Genomic DNA, 19169 nt, shown 5'->3' on the forward strand with positions numbered 1-19169 from the left:
AGCCAGCGCTAATAGTCAGCCCTTACTTTTAGCCCCATCAGCTAAACCAGTGGTCTGGAACCCCCTGGTCTCAGAGGAAAGAGAGAGAGAGAGGGTGTGTGTGTGCGCGTGTGTGTGTGTTCATTCAAGACAAAACAAGAAGGGCTGTAGGGACTAACAATAACATAAATGTGTAATAAATTATTATCTTTTTGTGTAAATCCTATATAGTCTATGACAGAGAATAAAGGAATCACTGAAATATTTCCTAAGTTTTGGATAAAACTGTTACTACTGTGAACAGTGTGGGGAGAGGGATTTGGGAGGAAGGGAAAGAGGGAGAGGCAGCCAGCTACCCTAAACATAAAACGGAAAAGGAGAATGATAAGAGTCTGGTCACCTCACATTGTGTTTCCTACCCGTGTTTGTCTTCCCAGCTGACGTTGTGGAGCCATTAAAAACCCAGACAACATCACTAATTGGTACTAATGCAAGGACAGTTTTTTTTTACACACAAATGTGCACACAGATATCACAAATCCTGCAAACTCAAACACTGGATGGCAGGGAGCTGGGCGGTGACTTAATCTAAGGGGTTATTTTCTACGAACCAGTCCATCAGTGAACCAGCCAGTTATCTGATCTATGTCCATACTTGTGGCTTGTTGTCAGTTCATTTCCTCAGAGACAATTATTGTCATTGTTGCACTAGGAATAACCCCAGAGCAACGATTTGATATCACTATATTGATGAAGTGCATTATTTATTTGTTCTTTCACAAAAAGAAAAACATTTTCTTTGTTGTTTACAGGCAATCTGTAGGTTTTATCATTACACACACTTTTCTTGGAGGAGTTTTCGATTGATTTGCACTGAGGCTCCGTCCACGGTACGTGTGTGATCTGTCTCAATCTATTTAGCAAGTGAAGTGTGACGCAGGGAGCGACAGTGTTTCAGTTGGTAGGGCAGTCGTCTACAAACCCCAGAGTTGGTGGTTTGACTCCTGCTTCCTGGCGCTGTTAGTTTCTATATGATACAGTTGAGTAATTAACAAAAGGAAAGAATAAGCAGGTCACAAGATGGAGTTCGACAGTTTTGTCCACTTAACCTTAAAAGACGAGGTTTAAAAGCAAAAGGGCTGAAAACCCAATCGCACCACAAGGTCTATTTAGTAGCTACTTCATCTGCTGATGTGGGTCACATGATTTAATCAAAAGCTCCATAACAGCTACTAAACGGACCTTGTGGTGATTGTTTTGTTTAGTTTTGACTGGGTCACCTTCTCTCTCCTCTTGAGGCGCGTTACAAATATGAAATCCCCTAATCAGTCAAAATGATACCATTGTGTCAGCAGCTCTGCTTTATTGGCTTGTACCGTGTGCTCAGTTGAGCATGACAAACTCAGGGACCGATTTAATATTGGAAAAACTAATGTTCTATAAAGACTATTGGAGTTAATTGGGTATGGTCTTTCAATACTGCTGGGTGTGTAAAAAGCAGTTGATTAATCATTGTTGACACTCTGTTACACTATTGATTGTGGCAAAAGAAGGCAATGAAGTGACATTAAAGCAATAATGAGTGTACCGTTAACGAGATTAGTGGAACTTGAGACTGCATCTTGAATAATAGAGACAATCAGCCATATTAACACAACAGAAGGGGAAAAAGACAGTAAACAACACGCGAGGCAGTTTGAGAGCATTTAATAGCCAATTAAAATATATTCCAGTTTTTAAAAAAACAAAACATTCCAGATGAAAAAATAAAACTTGTGTAAAAATGTTTCCATTCACATTCCCAATGTATCAAATTACTTTAAATATCAATGTTTAACGAAGGATTCTGGGTGACAAGTTTAAACTGAATTAATAGAAACAAAAACAACATCTGCCAAATAAGTGAGATATGTCATAAAGAGATATGTCAGTATACAGTAAACTGCTGGTTACTTGTACTAAAAGAACAACACTTTTTAATCTCGAGTACAAAAATAGGGGAAAAATCTGATTTTCTGAAATTAGATCTTTTTTGCTGCTACTGTCTTTTGTGTACTTTCTGGTAGCTACTGTATAGATATCTATCTGACTTTATCAAGAGCAAGTTGACAGAGATTATAGTCTTTATAGACTGCAACCTCTACATTGTAAAGACTGAACTGAGGTGAGAAACGTTGTGATACGACATTTAATAGTACGCAACAGTGTCTTGGAAAATACATTTCTGCTATTTTCTACTATAATTGTATCAGGGCTTTGGACAGCCCTGTGAGCATAACATAAACTTTATTTATATGCCTTCCTTTCAGATCTGCGTCTATATTTAACCATGCTAACATTTATTTAACTGGACTTACACCAATCATCACTCTATCTAATCTATGAGCTGTTTTATTATACCTGAGGGTGATTTCTGTAAGCTGAGGCTGTAAGGCTGAGCAACTGATGCTAAATGGTTAGACCAGAATGAAATGAGTGATATTTCTGTGTAAACAAATTGTCTTTTTTTCTGTAATGATAGAATCCCTTTTTATAAACAAAAATCCATATTAGACTATCTAAGCATTAAACTGTTTAATCACATAACCGTCCTCTGTGAGGTAGTGCAGGTTCACAATCCTCTATAGTTTGCTTGTTTCCTCAGTTGGAATACTTTGTGTGTCCTGTACAAATAGTTATATTGACATATTTACCTCATTGTAAAGAAGATATAGCTTACTGCAGGATAGTAACTTGGGAACATATTTGATTTAAGTCAGCTAACTAAAATATTAATACACATAAAAAAAAAGTCAAAATGACATGGTTTCATTCGAATGGCTTTAAAATTGAATACTAAAATATACAGTACTTACTTAAGTACTTAATTTAAAAGAATTTTAAAATCATTCAAACATATTGTTTCAAATGTACAGAAAACAAAACATGTTTAACATGTTTTCGGTTTCATTTTAGATCATTTTGGAGATAGTTTCAAGTCAGTTTAAGCATATCCTTCATCTCTAGTTCCTAGATTAGGAAGATTTGTTTGTTAAAGCCCAGAAGGCTGGCTGGTGACTATGATAAGAAGAAACTAAATAAAGTCTGCTACACTTTAGGTTGGGGCACTACTAAAATTAGACATCTAGGGAAAACTGCGATGTTGCAGCATACTTTGTTGGCAAAAAAATTAAATACAGTATGCCTGATCTGTGCCAAAAATGAGATGTCTTCAGATTAAGGGAATATGTTCATTCAGAGGTGTCAGCCAATGAACTGAACACAAACACGTTTATAATGTTGGTTAACTGCTTTTTTGTTGCTTCTAGGGAGACTTGCTTTGGAGTAAAGAGAGCCAGGTTGATTGATTATACAATGCAAAAGAGATACAGTGAGCGTGTGCGATTGGAGCAGGGATTCAGAGTAGGAAGTGGCATGTCCATGTTGGGTGCGACCTGTACTCTGGACAGGGTGTAGGTATTGAGAAAGTGCAGTCATCAGTACTTGCTGCTGGAGTCCTTAGCAAAGCGGCTGGCGTAGGCTTCATAGATTGTGTCCAGGAAAGAGCTGTCAGTCTGAAACACACAAGCAAGAATCATCACGTGAAATGTTTGATTCAACATGATGCATGTGTGCAACAAACTGAAGTGTGCAACTAGGAACAAGACAAACACAACGAATGGGTGTTGTGAAGTGTAATGAAGTCGACATACAATGTATCTGTGTTACATAATAGCACCATTTGCATTTTACCTGTATCAGATGCAGCAGTGTGACCTGGAGCTGGCTTTTTGACAAAACTCTGCCTTCCTCCTGCATTGAGGGTCTGGACAGGCTTAAGGGGGCAGGACAGCTCTCCTGAGCACCCACTGACAAGCTACCACTAGACTTTGCCTGAGAAAACACACTGGGAGAGAGAAGCAGGGTGGGGGCCACAGTGGCTGGTATTCGCTGGGGTGAGATGACCTGCACAGACAGAACCGTTATTAGAACTCTTTTATAGTTGGTGTCCCAGAAAAGAAAGGAACAGTATAGAAAAAGAAAAAGGAATTATTTTATCCTTTTGTCCAAAAGTCAAAAGAGAGCTGCAAACAGAATTCACAGTACTTGCCTGAAATTGCAGTGGAGCTGGTTGACCTGCAGTGGCCACAGTCTGGTTTGTGACTGGGCCAGCAGCTGACCCTGCACTTGAGTCTGCACCTTGACTTTCAGTGGGCCCCAAGAAGCGAGGAGCAAGTCCTGGACAGAGCCGAGGGGAGTCCTGGGAGGCCAGACTTTGCTCCTGCTGGACCAACTGGAGCTTTTGAAGGAGCTCATGAGGAGACACCACACCTGGCATCTGGGAAGACAGACCTGGCACAAAAGAAAGAACTCAGTCTAAGGAACAGTTTACAAATGTAAATGAGGCCTCTTGAGACATTTGCCTCCCAGAGCGCCTGAATGATAAACAAAGAAATGGAGAATCTTGATGTGATACCTTGTGCAGGCTGGATCACTTGGTCATTGGTCACCTGAGGTGGCAGCAAACCTGGTAAAGCAGAAAAGATATCACAGGAAAATTATACAAATTAAATGTTTACTTATTTATTATTTAACACCCTATGTATTATTATTATTATTATTTCCTTGTTATTTATTTAATACTTCAATTTTTCTATTTGCCTGAAAAGTGGTGTAAATGTATATGTGGTACACACTAAAAGGCCTTTCTACATATTTCTAACAATAAAGATGTGCCACCTGTCCCCTGTGCCATCAAAGCTGACTGGCTGTTGTGCTGAGCTTCTGGTTGAGGCTTGGAAAGGCTGAAAAATAGCTGCTGGTTTTGTTGTGACTGAAGGTGCGAACATGACACAGAATCCACCATTAGGGTCTGAGAAGTGAAATGGGGGCTCTGCTGCAAAGGAGGAGGCTTGGGGCAACATGGGGGGGCAGCAGAAGGGAAGGAGGTGGAGGGAAGAGGAGGCGGCTGTGTCTGGAAAAGTCTCTTGATTGGGTCAGGCTGAAGCTGTTGATGGTGATGATGATGGTGGTGCTGATGCTGATGGTGTTGTTGTTGCTGATGCTGATGATGGTAAAGATGGTGATGGTGGTGGTGATGCTCCAGTGGCATGCCGTTATCACACAGCCTATTTTCAGGGGACTCAGACACCGTCTGAAGCCCCCCACCAACCCCTCGCTGTCCCTGCATGAGCTTCTGGATGGCAGGGCAGTGCTGAGGCTTGTTCTGCTGCTGAGCATCTTCTGAACACACAGCCAATGAGACATTCCCGCCCTTGGAAGTCACACTTCCGCCAGAGTTCACGGTATCATCGTAGGTCAGTGTGCGGGCTACTGGTGGGCGAGCAACTTTTCCCGTGGATGACTCTACCACAGGTGAGACGGGGTCAGGTTTAGAGCCAAACAGAGTAGCCAGAGACAGAGACTTGGGCTCAGCACCTTCACTGTCCTGGAAAAGATAAACACAAGCTGGAGTGATTTCTAAAGCTTATTTAACACTTTTAAGATCTTTGATGGACTGAATATAAACAAGAAATCAAAGGAAGCAATGTACTAATGAGAAACTGAAGGTTCATTAGAATCAGGTGCTTTACCTGAGTGTTTGGTTTAACAGGTATAGGCTTGATCAGGTTAGGGTTTCCATATAGGATACTGCTGCCACCTATCTCCTTCGGCTCTGAAGTAGACTTCTCCTGAATCACATCGAACAAGAAGACAAAACTGAGAAATGAGTGTGCTAAAAATCAGAAAGAATATGAAAGTCAACATACGAACTATAAAAGAGTATTTTTTTTCTGTACCTCCTATATTAATGTTACATATATTGTTATATATTAATATTACGTCTTATGTGAAGCACTTTGAATTGGTTTGTTGCTGTAACATGTTCTACAGATTACCTTGCCTACCTTGTTATACTCTGTGCGTGCTTTGGTCAGCATCTGGATAATGTCTACTGCCTTCCCATCACTTCCACCTCCTCCTGTTATTGTTACAGGTCCTCCTCCTCCTCGTCCTCCTCCTCGTCCTCGTCCCCGTACTCCTCCTCCTCCTCCTCCTCCTCCTCCTCCTCCTCCTCCTCCTCCTACTCCTCCTCCTCCTCCTCCTCCTACTCCTCCTGGGGACAACCAGCCACCTTGAGATTGAGCCAGGACCTGCTCCTGCTGGGTCAGGCTGCACACAGGAGTCCATAAATATACATGTTAAGGTTTCTTTAGACATTTGTATAAATGTAGAGACAAAGTACAAATTAAATCATAACTACTCAGCCAATGTTTAAAAAACTTTTCTTAAATGCTTCTTTTGAAAATTAGTTTTCCTTAAGTGTTGTATGTACTGTTACATAAGTACTTACATCTTCATCCTCTGAGCAATGCGCTGGCAGTCCTCTTTATCATAGAACCAAATCCCATGGATAACCACTGGGGTAGGAAGACAGAGATAGAGAATGGTTGGGTAGAGAAAAGAATTGAACCTTTGAACATGATACATAAACAACTTAAATGTCACAGTTCACAATAATGACCCAGACACTGCTGAAAATCAAGTTAGTCTGTGAAATAATGAAACTGTATCAGGTCAGCAGACAACTAAATGAGCTTACTGACCTGCTACAGACGTACAATCACATGAACGCGCAGACATGTTGTAGTATCATCCTGCTGTTACAGCAGCAGAATGATAGTACAACATGACAGACATGTAAATGGTTTATTATTAGCATGGCTGGGTCTAACTGAGGGTTTAAAATTTCCCAGCCAATTAAATGAGAACAGAAGCCAGCAGTGCCATTACACAATAAAACATGGGCCCCTGGAGTCTCCTTAACCACATAAACATGTTCAACTAGGGAGGAAAAAGGCAACACCAACACATTTGTCACAGGATTGCACAGCAGTGAGTGTGTAGGTTGCATTACATTGAACTGTGACTCAGTTTAATATTTTCATTTGCACTAGATCCTAAAAGCATATGGAGGTAGCTTGTGTTGTTGCATAATTATTCAATTCCTGTCACTGTGGAGAGACTCATAGCATTTTATCAGCAATAAAAAATTAGTACCCAGGAATAAAAAAATATTGGAGGTGTTTAAGCACTCATTACCATGATAATTTCATTTAACCTGTCAAAGAGGTCTACTGTCTTTTTTTTTAAAATACTAGTGCTGATGAGCCAACTGACCTTTTACCTTCTGATCACCCATTATAGATATAGATGACGTTATAGACCCCCAATAAAGTATTCAGGTGAAATTCACTGTATACCCAGCCCTAAACTAGATAGAAAGACAACACACACATCCTAAATCAGACCTCGAGGCAAAGAGATGAAGTGTTGAAGACAAGAGAAAGAAAAAGACTAATAGATTGACCAGGCATGATTTAAAATATGTCAGAAAGGAGACTGAAAGAACTACGCAATGTAATAAGTAAACACAATGTGGTGCATAGGATTACCAATGCTGTTCAATCAAAGGCACACACACATTCCTACACAGAGAGACATGCACAAAAACACACACAGCCACACTACAAATGAGGTTGGATAGGTCACCAGTCAGAATGGATGAGGGGAACAGACAGAGAGGGAGAGGCCGTAATAAATACATACACACACTCACACAGAGTTCAGTTGAGCCTGGGAAAAAATCAGCCCAGGACCAAATAAGTAACTACAGTGGGAGACTATCTAGCTGAGCCAGAGCCACTTAGTGCTCACTGGGGATGAGACTGCTTGACAGAGACAACGAGAACCACAGTCACACAAGTCAGAGAGCTGGAAAATTGAGAAAAAACGAGAGAGACGGATTTGAACTAGACAGATGTGAAGCGTGTTACAGAGGAGATTATCAACAAGTCCATCAAAAGAAAAACTGCTGCTGTAGTGTCGTTAGCAGTGAATGTCAAGCACTAGACAGGAACATGTGACATTTCAGACACAAGGCAGCCCTTCACCCCTGGCACATGAAGAAATCTAGAAAATAAAAGATGAAAATGAAGTGTGAAGTGTCAAAAGGGCTTTGGAGGTGCGTTTAATAGAAGTTTATATAAGCTGTCATTCTGTCCTGATCTGAGAAAAGTCTCACCCTCAACAAGATAGAGAGGGAGGGAGTGAGGGGGAGAGGGCGAGGGAGAGAGAGTGAGAAACCCAGAGTGGGAGGAGGACTACAACCACTCGCCTTAAAGAAGTGACCATGGCCACAGGGTTAAACTTTCAGAGTGAAGAGGTAGAAAAAGAGCAAACACGCTTGAGTTGACAACACTGGAGGCTGGAGGAGAAAAGACAGGCAGAAGGACATCTGATGTGCTGATGAAGGACAGAACCTCACCAAATGAACCGGGAGCGCTGCTGAAAAGTCACATGAGCAAACTTCAGCAGGATGACGATCAAAGTCTGAGACTACTACTAGGAGGGTTTACTAACTGAGACATGGCACCTTTGAATATGATGGCACACAGTTTGAACAATGAGTACCGGAAACTTTGGCACTAATCAGTTCACTGTGTGTGCAGACAGTACAGCTGTGTCGTCCGTTCAACAACACAGTGAGGTCTAGTACACGTGTAACGACTACTGTAGACCTACAGCAACTCTTTGATGCGACTCCACTGGGACATGGAAGTATAAAAAGACATTTTTAATTTTAGTAGGACAAATTATTTTTTTTAACTCTGGGAATCAACACTCAGCCAGTTTTTGTTTGTTCTACCAACTCTTTTGGGACTTTGCTTTTAAAGGAAGACGTTTTTAGATATATTTGATTTGTGTTTTCGTTCGACTTTCACAAGCACGTCATGGTTTCCAGGACGTTTAAATGTGCTTTGACAATACAGTAACTTTGTTTGGCGGTACCCCACACTAAATCACTGGGGCGATTCAAAGAATACTTTTAATATTTAGTTTGGATTTAGTGTTGTTAGCAATCCAAGCATATTTGTAAGCAGCACTGTTGTCCAGGATGGATTAACTGTTCTTTCACTGCAGTGTGTGATCAGTTTAGAAGCGAGCGCTCACTCCATCAGTTAATTGTATAGTGTTGATTTTTTTCTTTTTTTTTTTTGGCCATATTTGGTTTGACAAGGTTTGTCGGGGGTAGGTGCTCTCACACTAAGGTGTATTTATGCACATCTGAGTACAATCATCACCCTTTTTATTTGTAGGAATGGAACTCATAACATTGGAGGAGTGAGACTTGCTCTTGAAGCCTAGTTCTGAGAACAGTGTGCCACATACAGAGGAAGCTGTATACAGACTACCTGACCTGACAAAAGAGCTTTATGAAGAACTAGCACAACATGTTTACTGGATCTTTTTCCAGATAAGGTATTACTGGACCTCCAATTAAATCCAAGTATTTTTAAACAGACGAATAGACAATTATTACAAGTCTGTCAGACAACCAGAGAAGCCATGCTGAGAGCACTGTTTCAGAGGAAGCCTAAACATGAGAGACTGGAGGAAGAACCTGAGGTCAGGTTTAAAGGCTTGCTGGTGTCAGAGAGAGACCTGGGATACACATATGTCCGACCAGGAGGTAAGATTGTTTCTTCACCTGATATTAGAAGATTATTCTAATCTGCCACTTCCAGTACGCGTGGCTACTCGTCTGTACTGTATATATCAGCTATGCTCAGGCCCACATCAGTGTTAAATATGATAAATAAGTATATGACAGTAGAGCTGCAATTAAATATTATCTGCATTATGCATTTAACTATCAACTAACAAAACAATCGTCTGGACTAGAAAATGTAAAAAATATATTGAAATGTACATCACACTTCATCACAACTCTAGGTTATATCTTAAAATGCTAACTGTATTTGACAAACAAGAGGGGAGGGAAATTGACACACAGGTGGCATCAACTTTAGCACCCACTTTAGAGATCCAAAATCTGTGTGAGAGGGTTAGTGCCTAGGTAACTCTATATAACTAGGCTTAAGACCTTTAAAAATAAGACATTAAAATGATTTGTTATCACTTATAGTGAATCAGACACATTCACCAACCACTGCCAGGGTTCCAGGTTTAGCTCTACATGCTGATAAAGATATTGCTGAAACACTACCAAGTATTTTAGGTGCTTATAGGAAGGAATGCAAAAAGCCTCCTATTGGTTCCTGTGCACTGGGATATTTGCCAGAGGAATAATGACTTGTTCCGGCTAAATTTCTCTCCAGTGAATCTCACCCTGTTCTGTAGTATATCTCCACAGCTTATTTTTAGCCTGTGGTGCCACTTTGTGCCAAATGCCATTCCAGGAAGTTGCGGCAACACTGAGAGCTACATGTTTGTCTAATGATAAGATTCCACGACCCCTGCACACAGAGGTCACAACACAGAGGGACTGGTAGCATTTCCAACACCCTGGGGCCTAAAAAGTCTTGCAGATGTTAGTCAGTGAAAAACCTTTCTGAGCGGAGATGAGTTCTGAGATGTTTTTTTTTTTTTTTTTTGTTTTTTTTTTTGGAAAAGATGCATCCACCATCCACATTCCATCATGTGGTAAACACTGTCTTCATCACACATTCTTAAGTTACATCTGGCTCAACCTTGTTACGTCTGCATAATGTAGAGTCCAACAATCCTAGTAAATCACAACAACTACAGTGATAATAATCTGTCTGATTACAACCATATTGCCTTTCTCCTTTTTTGGGTGTTTTATTTTTCATGTTCAATACATAATAAGATAAAATGAATGACCATCAAGTATCCACCCACTCTTTATCTCACATAATTCCAGGCCACATTTCTTTTTATCAGAGGAAATAGTCATCAACTGAGCAGTGATTAGGGCTTTAATGTGAAATTTCTTTCCTTACCAGGACATGTGATTTAGCTGTTCCCTTGCAATTCATGCCCCATTACTGATGCTGTGACCACACTGGACAATGCCAGTGTCCTCTGTACACCTATGTTGGTGATGTACTGGCATCAAAGAATGTAAAAATTCCACCTGCCTTATAGTCTAATGCAGAGTGTGAGACTACAGAGGAGAGGAAGGGAGGTCTGTGTGTGTCACTGATTCCTGATTAGTGTGTATGTGTGTTTAGATTATCAGTAACTGTTGGCGGTGTATCTAATCTCTGCTGGCTGTTTTTGTAGTGCTGTCAGGCTCTTTCCCAAAGGCACACTTTGCAACATGTGTGTGTGTGTGTGTGTGTGTGTGTGTGTGTGTGTGTGTGTGTGAGAGAGAGAGAGAGAGAGACCTGGAGGCCGTTATCAGAGAAAGGCTGACTGAATTCACTAGAATACCTCTAGTCCTTATATAGAACTACTGGTTCCCACTCAAATAAACTGTATGCAATATAAGTGAACTAAAGATATTTTCCTGTTACATTTCTGTCATTTTATTCATGTTTTTTTATTAAGAGTTTGTAAAGACCATATATTTCCCTGTCTAGTTTTTGTTTTCTCTTTTTTCCTGTTTCTCTGTGTCATCATGTTCCAGTAAGTCTCACTGACTAACACTGCTGACTAACACAAACAGTGCAACCTCTTTTTGTTATTGTTTAGTCTGCGTGGCTAGATTGAGTATTTAGCCATCTATACCTCTACAGAGCTACAGCAAGAGATTGAATTCTTGAGAGGGAGATTAAATTTTCCCTATTGTTAGTGCCCCATATTTAAAGATTTTTCATCCACCCATTATCTAAACCGCTTATCCTGTTAAAGGGTGTTGGAGACGATCCCAGCAGTCATTGGGCAAAAGGCAGTGTACACTCTGGACAGGTCACCAGTCTATCTGAGGGTTCAGGTTATAGAGACATACACAAACAGACAGACAGCTACAACAGAAGAGCCTTCACTGGATGGCTGGCCTGAATTCAGACGTTGGAACATCACACTGCCACTGATAATTATACTTAATTAATTACTTAATTAAAAGAAATGGCAGTGGGTATTATCACAGGTGTCTGTGCATTTAGTGGATTAAATAAATGTTTTAAACAACATGTTTCAGGCACAAATCCCAGGTCATTGACAATTTAGTAGGAAAAATAATAGGTGCATCTGTGTGTGCATTTGTGCATCTTTCTCCTTACATCGTGCATTGCGGTAGAGCAAGAATGGGTCCTGGAGCTGGAAGTCCAGATCTTTGGTGATTGGCTCTGTCAGGTTTTCCATGCTGAGTCTGTTCATTATGGTAAAACCATGCCTGGGAGATGCCAACCTGAAACCATAATGTAAAGATTTAAAAAATTAAAAGCATACTGGGCATGCAAAGAATTGAGTTACCTATTCTGAACTTGATGTTGTCTCTTTGATTTCCCCAAAATGTAATATATTTACAAAGAAGGTCACCATATATCAAATAAAAACTTTATTACATCCAAATGTTGTTACTGCATAAGTGAGAAAATAGTTATTCTGACATGAGTCTTTACAATACATCAACAACTACAGTATCTTTATTACCTTGTGTAGATGAAAAGAGTGCCTTCCACTTCAGTCTTCTCCTGAAAAACAAATAAAAGGTCAACCAAAGTCAGAGAATAAGACTGTACGTCTTAATTTGACAACGTTATCTCCGTTCTATTAATGTCCCATAACCCTCTATGTAAACATGCCATACTGTCTAATTATTAGACTGGTTAAGAGCGTTTATACATTAAAAAATAAAATCAAAACGTATGTATGTATGTATAGGGCAGGCTTCAGGGAGATCCAGGATCAGGAAAATCGTTCACGGTAATATCATTTGCTTTATGACGAATGAGACGATGTTCTCAGTTGTACTTTATATAACGTTACATTTTATCTAAATAAGTGGACATCAAAGGAAAAAAAATAAACGTTTCGGTATTATGAAAAGTAACTCTCTACAACCTGATCAATGACAAGTATTTCTAATAACTTGCTATAACTTCAGATGGAGTAACTCTGTGCCAGTGACAAAGCGCGCCTACTAGGATAGACCACGTAGCTAAGCTAAGTTAGCATATGCTAACCTTCACGAAAGTTCAGGCTTACCCACTCATTTGTCCGGTTGTTGTAAGTATACAAAGCGACTTGGCTGGCAACGTCCACAATGTTGTTGATGTATGGGTCTTGTCGCTGCAAAGCAGCTAGACTTATATCCAGTCCTTTAGCAGCAAGGCAGCTACTGCTACCTGCCGAAGTCGCTGTCATTGTTCCCTATGGAGACGTTAGCTCGCTACCTAGCTTTTAAGGCTAATGACACACAGGCAGAGAAAAAGGGAATTGAAGAGAAGCCAAACAAGAAAATTAAATCCGCAGCTGCACAGTAGCTTGTTTTTTCAATCAAGACAAATCAAATAATTAAAAATATAAAGAATCATGGAGCTCTAACTGCCATGAGTGAGTTTGTTAACGGCCATGTTTCAACCAGAGAAATTGTAAACAATAAGACATGAGAAATTGAGCAGACGATTGGGGGAGTTCAGCCTTATCAATCAACTTGGAAAAATCGATGGAGAACGCCAGCTGTCAACTACATGAATTTATTTCTATTAAACATCTAAATTTAAGGTCGGTGAAATACAATATTTATTTTTATTATGTTAGTCGCTATGCTTTGACATGAATTAATTTTATACATATACATATACGCATGCGCAAATATATGCATATACAGGTATACATCTACGTGCCTACGTCAATCAGCTGGGTTGATTTCACGATAGAGGGTTTCTGTTCTTTCTTATTTTACTTTCATATGTACATTTGTAGATGAGTTAGGCTACTTTTGTCTTACCTTGCAATAAGTTTTGCCGTCCTTTCCCTCCGATCTATGGCGGAAGTTGCACCTGCAGCTACAGCTGAACACACCTCAAACAGGTATGCATGTAGTGTTTCCATCCATCATGAACTATTGTGTATAATCAACATCATGTTAGCTGAAGTGCACGCACAGTAACAGTCACAATCGACTGGGGGTGAATCACAGTCTACTCTCCAGAGTAAACCCAGTCGCTATGTGACCACAGCCAGCACAGTCTGCTGCATGACACAGGCCACTGCAGTCATGGATCAACGCAGAATAGCTCCTTGATCACACTTCTCCTCATACAAGTAAGCATCTGACGTTTTTCTCTACTGTATGTGACTTCCAGGCAACGAGAGCACCAGTGATGCCTCCCAGTCCATAGTTATATTTCCCATCAAATGCACTAGGGGGCATTGAAGGGCCTGATAAAACAATCATCCCTCTCCTACTCTTTGACCGCACGTTCAGCCCAGTTGAGGATTTGTTCAGGATTTATTTCTATTTCTTCTTGTTGAAATTGCCACTGGCCTGCATATGTAAAATGTTTAATACACTTTTCACTTTTACCATCAACAGTGCGTCTCTCCCTTTGCGTTTTCTCCTGTTGTGTCCTTTAAATAAATTCCTCTTTCAAATGCAATACTGTGGATTAGATATCATTTAATAGGTAAATATATATAATGCACCATCTCAGGTTCAGAAGTCCTTCCTGTTAGGAAAATAAATACTCAAGGTCAGAACAGAAACTGATACACAAACAGGACATTCAGGACTGTAAGTTCTCAAAGTCAATTTCAGCAATACCCGTGTCATGTAATATCAGCTGGATCACCTGACAGCAAACCTCCATATTAAATTCAGCATATCCTGTTTTGCTGCAAGGGCTCTTGTGGCAACATAGCCACCCCTTCAAGTGGACATATACAGGCGCCTTCTATTGTGTACGCAAGACAGTAGATTACTGTAATGTGTGTAATCATCAAATCAGTTAGACGTACAGTACTTACTTATGGCTTGCATTGAGAAAACACTAAACAAGTGAAGATGTCAATCGGGGAGCATTTGTCTTTTGGTGAGTATGTCTATTAATATTGTCTGCATGGTGGTTTAATTTAACAGCTGTGTGTAGTGGTGTAGATGCTTAGTCGCCAGGATTATTAGGTACACATGCAGTCTAATACAACAGTCATACCTTCATAGGTGATCGTTTTTGATCATTTAAAAGTTGTATAGATGTCTGAATCCAAATATATGATCAGTCTGAAAGATGTATGTAAAGATTTAAATCAGGTGTGTCTACTAAACTGCCAACTGACTGTATGTATCGGTCAGAGTGGTCTCTACAGTATCTATTTGTCGGGGCAGGGGGTGTTACACGATGATGAGGTTAACGAGTTACCCATCAGGAGGTCAATACTGTCAATAACCATTCAGTCAAGATTGAGTACCTGACTCTGATTGGTGGGGATAGGCCAGGAGATGCTGGTTATTGGCTCACAGGCAGGAAGAATAATGGGATGTAGCGTGTGGACACCTTGTTGAAATTGAAAAAGGGGAGAGATTCTTCTGGGGCTTGCCACTGTAATTTGTGTTTCGACACTGGAAAACACACACACACACACACAGATTTGTCCGACTGGTGAGGGAATGAAATATGACCCGGTGGGATAGGAGTGGATTTATGTATTGAAAAGCATATTAGACACAAAAATACAGCACAGTGGTTTGTAATAGTCACAGAAAGGATTTTACAACTCAATTATTCACATCTCACTTGTTTTATCCTTGATCAGGCCATCATTAGGTAAATAGCAAGGGACAGCCCCCCTTGGTCCTTCCTTCTCTCTGTCAGCACACTTACCAACTAACATTTGAGGTCTCATGAATAATTCCATCATCTCTTAATAGACCTTATCATACGGCTCATGGTGGAAAACTCATCTGGATGAAACTAAAAGACAAAACTATGCCACACGCCGAACATCACTGGTACTGAAGTGACAATTGGCTTTCAATCATAAAAAACAGAATTAAGATGTAGATTTTCTTGAGTGGATATTTTCTATAATCATATGACATAAAAAGCAGTAATTAGTATTATGTTTAAATTCATCTTGGGTTTAATTGCATCTAAAGTATGAGTCTACTTGAAATTCAGTTGGAAATTGCAATAAATTAGTAATGATCTAAAATCGAAATATCTCATTGTGCAGCTGAATAAATTAGCCCTCTGTCATGAGGGAATTCCCCATTGACAGACCAGCAGGTTGTTGGTTTCCAGCATTGGAGTGTTTGTCTGTACAGAGATTCCCAGAGACCAAGTGAGCTTTAGAGTCACACACAGTCACACACTTACAAAGGGGTCAGGAACTACAAATATAGACCAGTCATAAATAGAATTGATATTCCATGTGCAGGCTAGCTTACAGAGGACTTGTGTTTTTGTGTGTGTGTCCCCTGGGCACAAGTGTCTGTTCCCACGACCTGCCCTCCATCCTTTCTTCCTCCCTTCAATCCGTTCTTCCGCCTATCCCTCCATTCACTGACCAGTGTAATCAAGCAGAGGCTGGTTTGGCAAGAAAGTCAACAGGAGATTCAGACAACTATTATGGCACTTGTTGCGTCTACAGGGCTGACGTCTACTTAAGTGTTCTACTTAATTTTGCGGTATTTCTACTTTGCATGTGAATTTTCATTTCTGCTACATCTGCTTGACCTAACAGGAAAATCTCCAGTGTATTAATGTAACGGGGGGAAGTGACTAGGTACTAATGAGATTCATATTTCATATTATTTCATTAAAACACACATGATGAGCTTGTAAAATGCAGTGTTACATGTAAAGACTTAGCCTAGTGTATGTGCTGGTGTGTGTGTGTGTGTGTGTCTAGCTGAGGCCCCTTTTTACTAAGTAGGGATTTTCCCAGATGTTCTGAATAAATAGCTATTTCAGGTCCATAGCAGTCAAATTATCCAGTATTCTACCAAAAAGGATATGTGAATGATGTTTAAAAAAAAGAACTGGATCTCTGGGAACCATTTTTATATACCAAGTAGTGTCTGTGACGATTCTCATTGATCCAGATCGTGGTTATTTCAGTAAATGCTGTTCAGTGGCAAGTGGACACCAGTGGGTGGAAGGTGAGACATCTCCATGACAAATCCTCTTTTTGGGATATACCTAGGAGTATGCAAAATAAGTTCCACCTTGACCAGAATAAGTAAAATCCAACTTACTAGTAGTAAAATTCTAGTATCATACAGTTGAATGTGTGGTTTCTCTACTTGTTCTAACATATAATAATCCATTCAGTATGTATAATAATAATAATAAAGAATCTTTCCATTCATTCGTCAGTGCAAGCTTTCAACAATCCTTATTTTAACTCCAAATGTATTCTATATAAATATAACATCACACCACCACACCACAATACACTATATATTGTTCAAGGAAAGACAATTCATCTGTCAAACGTCATCAATAGAATCATTTATCAGCTGTCTTCCTGTCTTTACTATGTCTACAGTGACACATGTAGACAAAAAGCTTTCGTCTATTACGGGATGGTGGGTGGTGATTTTGCGCTATGGCACTGAACGAGTGAATACAGACTGGGTTGAGTCATCAGATTCACCTTGTGATTATAGCCTGCAGTGAGATTGACATGAGGCCTGCACATTGTGAAGTTCGTATTCAGTGTCAAAGACAATTATATGGGATGGCCAGTACCATAATTAGAAGCTGGGACTGTTGCTCAGTACCTTCAATACATCCTGATGCTGTACTGAGCCCAGTTATTCCAGTTTGTGAAGCATTTTATGTATTTGACACTAAATCCTCCTCTAACGTAAAAGACTGTGATGCAACACCCATTAAAGACAGGAACTGCTATTCAAAAAAAGGTCAAGATCCTTCTGAAGCTTTGTAATGAAAACATATCTTTCTTTTTATATATTTTACGTCAAGGTGCCTGTGGATAGCTTTTAAGAAAACAGCTGAATTTAAGAACTGACGTGTTGCCTCAGTAGGAGTCAAGCTGACTTAATGTCAAATCCTGGTCCAGAGCTATTTACTCTAGCGCATGTTTCTTAAGTTCTTTGACATTTTTATCCTAAATAAGCTTCTTTTCATTGTTTTACCCAAGAAAATGTCCCCATGTCTTAAGAAAATGACTTTGTGTGCTTTAGGCGCCAGGGCAAATTTGTTTCTGGTCATGGAGAACAACACTGAAACTTCCTTCATCATCCTGCAGGCATGAAGGAAAAAAAGAGGAACAGACTCAAATGTAAAAATGGTTTTGTTGTCCCAGGAATAAAAGGGTTCACCTTCAGTCTTTGACCTTCATAAGTCAGTCTACTTGTGACATTTAAATATGTATTTCCACTTTATCCAAAGATCCTTCACTTCCTATATGGTTTCTTAGAGTTTTAGAAAGCCATGGACAGATCTGAGCTTGAGTCACAAAAGACTTGAAAACCAGATATTTAGTGTGTGTGTAAACACAACATTGGCCAAAAAAAAAGAATGAGGCTGAAGGAGTCCAGATGTGTCAGGGCTACGGGCAAATCAGACGTAGGTACCAAGCCTCAGATCTGCAGAAACTAGACTCTCTGCAATACTTGAGCCGGCTATGGATCATTATCCCCCTCACATCTTTCTCTCTCTCTCACACACACACGGACACACTTTTTCTTGCCCTGTCCACTGACTCTGATGTTGTTTGTATCACGCTCGTGAGTTTGTCAGTCAGTCTTTCGCTTTGTGCCCCTTTTTCTGATCATCCGTTCTTCTTAAGATTTTGTTAGGAGCCTTTGTCTCCTCCTCCCACACACACACACACACACACACACACACACACACACACACACACTTTATCAACATCATCATGCTTGTCTTCATCATCGCCACCATCATCATCTGGATACCAGCCGCCTGTTCTCCACTATTGCCTATACAGTCTCCCTTCCTCCCCTTCCTCCTTTCTCTCTGGCACACACACAGGCACACACACACACATCTGGAAACAGTCAAAGCGTCTACATGCGCGGGGAGGGGGGCTCTACCGCGCTCTCTCTCTCTCTCTCTCTCTCTCTCTCGGTATCACTGCAGAGCTGAGCTGCAGGGGCAGCAGAGGCAGAGAGAAGAGAGAGCTCAAACTCCCGATCAGTGAGACACAGGCAGACAGACAGGCAGGCAGGCAGGCAGGCAAAGAGACAGACAGGCACGCAGACTGACAGACAAAACACCGGACCATCATGGACTGGATCAGGACAGAGAATTCAGTCTTCGGATGAGACAGGACGGCCTGGCTTCTGTATTTTGGGGGGACTCTGCTATAGATACGTGGAATAACCGACAACCTATTGGGAGAGTTAACCCCGTGCTACCCGTGATGGAATATTTACACTCTTCTCATTTTCAATTTTGTCTCCTCTTCTCTTCCTCCTCCTTCTCTTCCTCCACCACCTC

General features: G+C 40.5%; 2 protein-coding genes across 4 annotated transcripts in view; one reads left to right on the forward strand and one right to left on the reverse strand.

Annotated features, from left to right (window-relative positions):
• Positions 1-1670: 1670 nt before the first annotated feature.
• Positions 1671-13337, reverse strand: dcp1b (decapping mRNA 1B). Its single transcript, XM_026362850.1, has 12 exons — positions 12940-13337; positions 12385-12425; positions 12012-12139; positions 6314-6380; positions 6079-6132; positions 5868-5994; positions 5553-5651; positions 4699-5407; positions 4436-4486; positions 4070-4311; positions 3712-3924; positions 1671-3533 (listed from the first exon to the last, which is right to left on the reverse strand). Exons 1-12 carry the CDS (start codon positions 13096-13098, stop codon positions 3456-3458), a joined length of 1968 nt encoding a protein of 655 aa, XP_026218635.1. The 5' UTR covers positions 13099-13337; the 3' UTR covers positions 1671-3455.
• cacna1c (calcium channel, voltage-dependent, L type, alpha 1C subunit) overlaps positions 8013-19169 on the forward strand; it is a 153025-nt gene continuing 141868 nt past the window's right edge. For all 3 annotated transcript variants that reach the window (XM_026362846.1, XM_026362847.1, XM_026362848.1), the window contains exon 1: positions 8013-9493. In XM_026362846.1, coding sequence (XP_026218631.1) covers positions 9370-9493 — 124 coding nt within the window. In that variant the 5' untranslated portion in view covers positions 8013-9369. The remainder of the gene's footprint in view (positions 9494-19169) is intronic.

Source organism: Anabas testudineus, chromosome 23, assembly GCF_900324465.2.
Source record: "Anabas testudineus chromosome 23, fAnaTes1.2, whole genome shotgun sequence".
NCBI lineage: Eukaryota > Metazoa > Chordata > Actinopteri > Anabantiformes > Anabantidae > Anabas > Anabas testudineus.

Coding starts and splice junctions, on each gene's coding strand:
- dcp1b (XM_026362850.1), bottom strand. CDS start 13,098: ATGACAGCGACTTCGGCAGGTAGCAGTAGCTGCCTTGCTGCTAAAGGA. Junction 5,995..6,078: donor CAAGGTGGCTGGTTGTCCCC/AGGAGGAGTAGG, acceptor AGGAGGAGTACG/GGGACGAGGACGAGGAGGAG. Junction 5,408..5,552: donor CTGTTAAACCAAACACTCAG/GTAAAGCACCTG, acceptor TATCTTTTCCAG/GACAGTGAAGGTGCTGAGCC.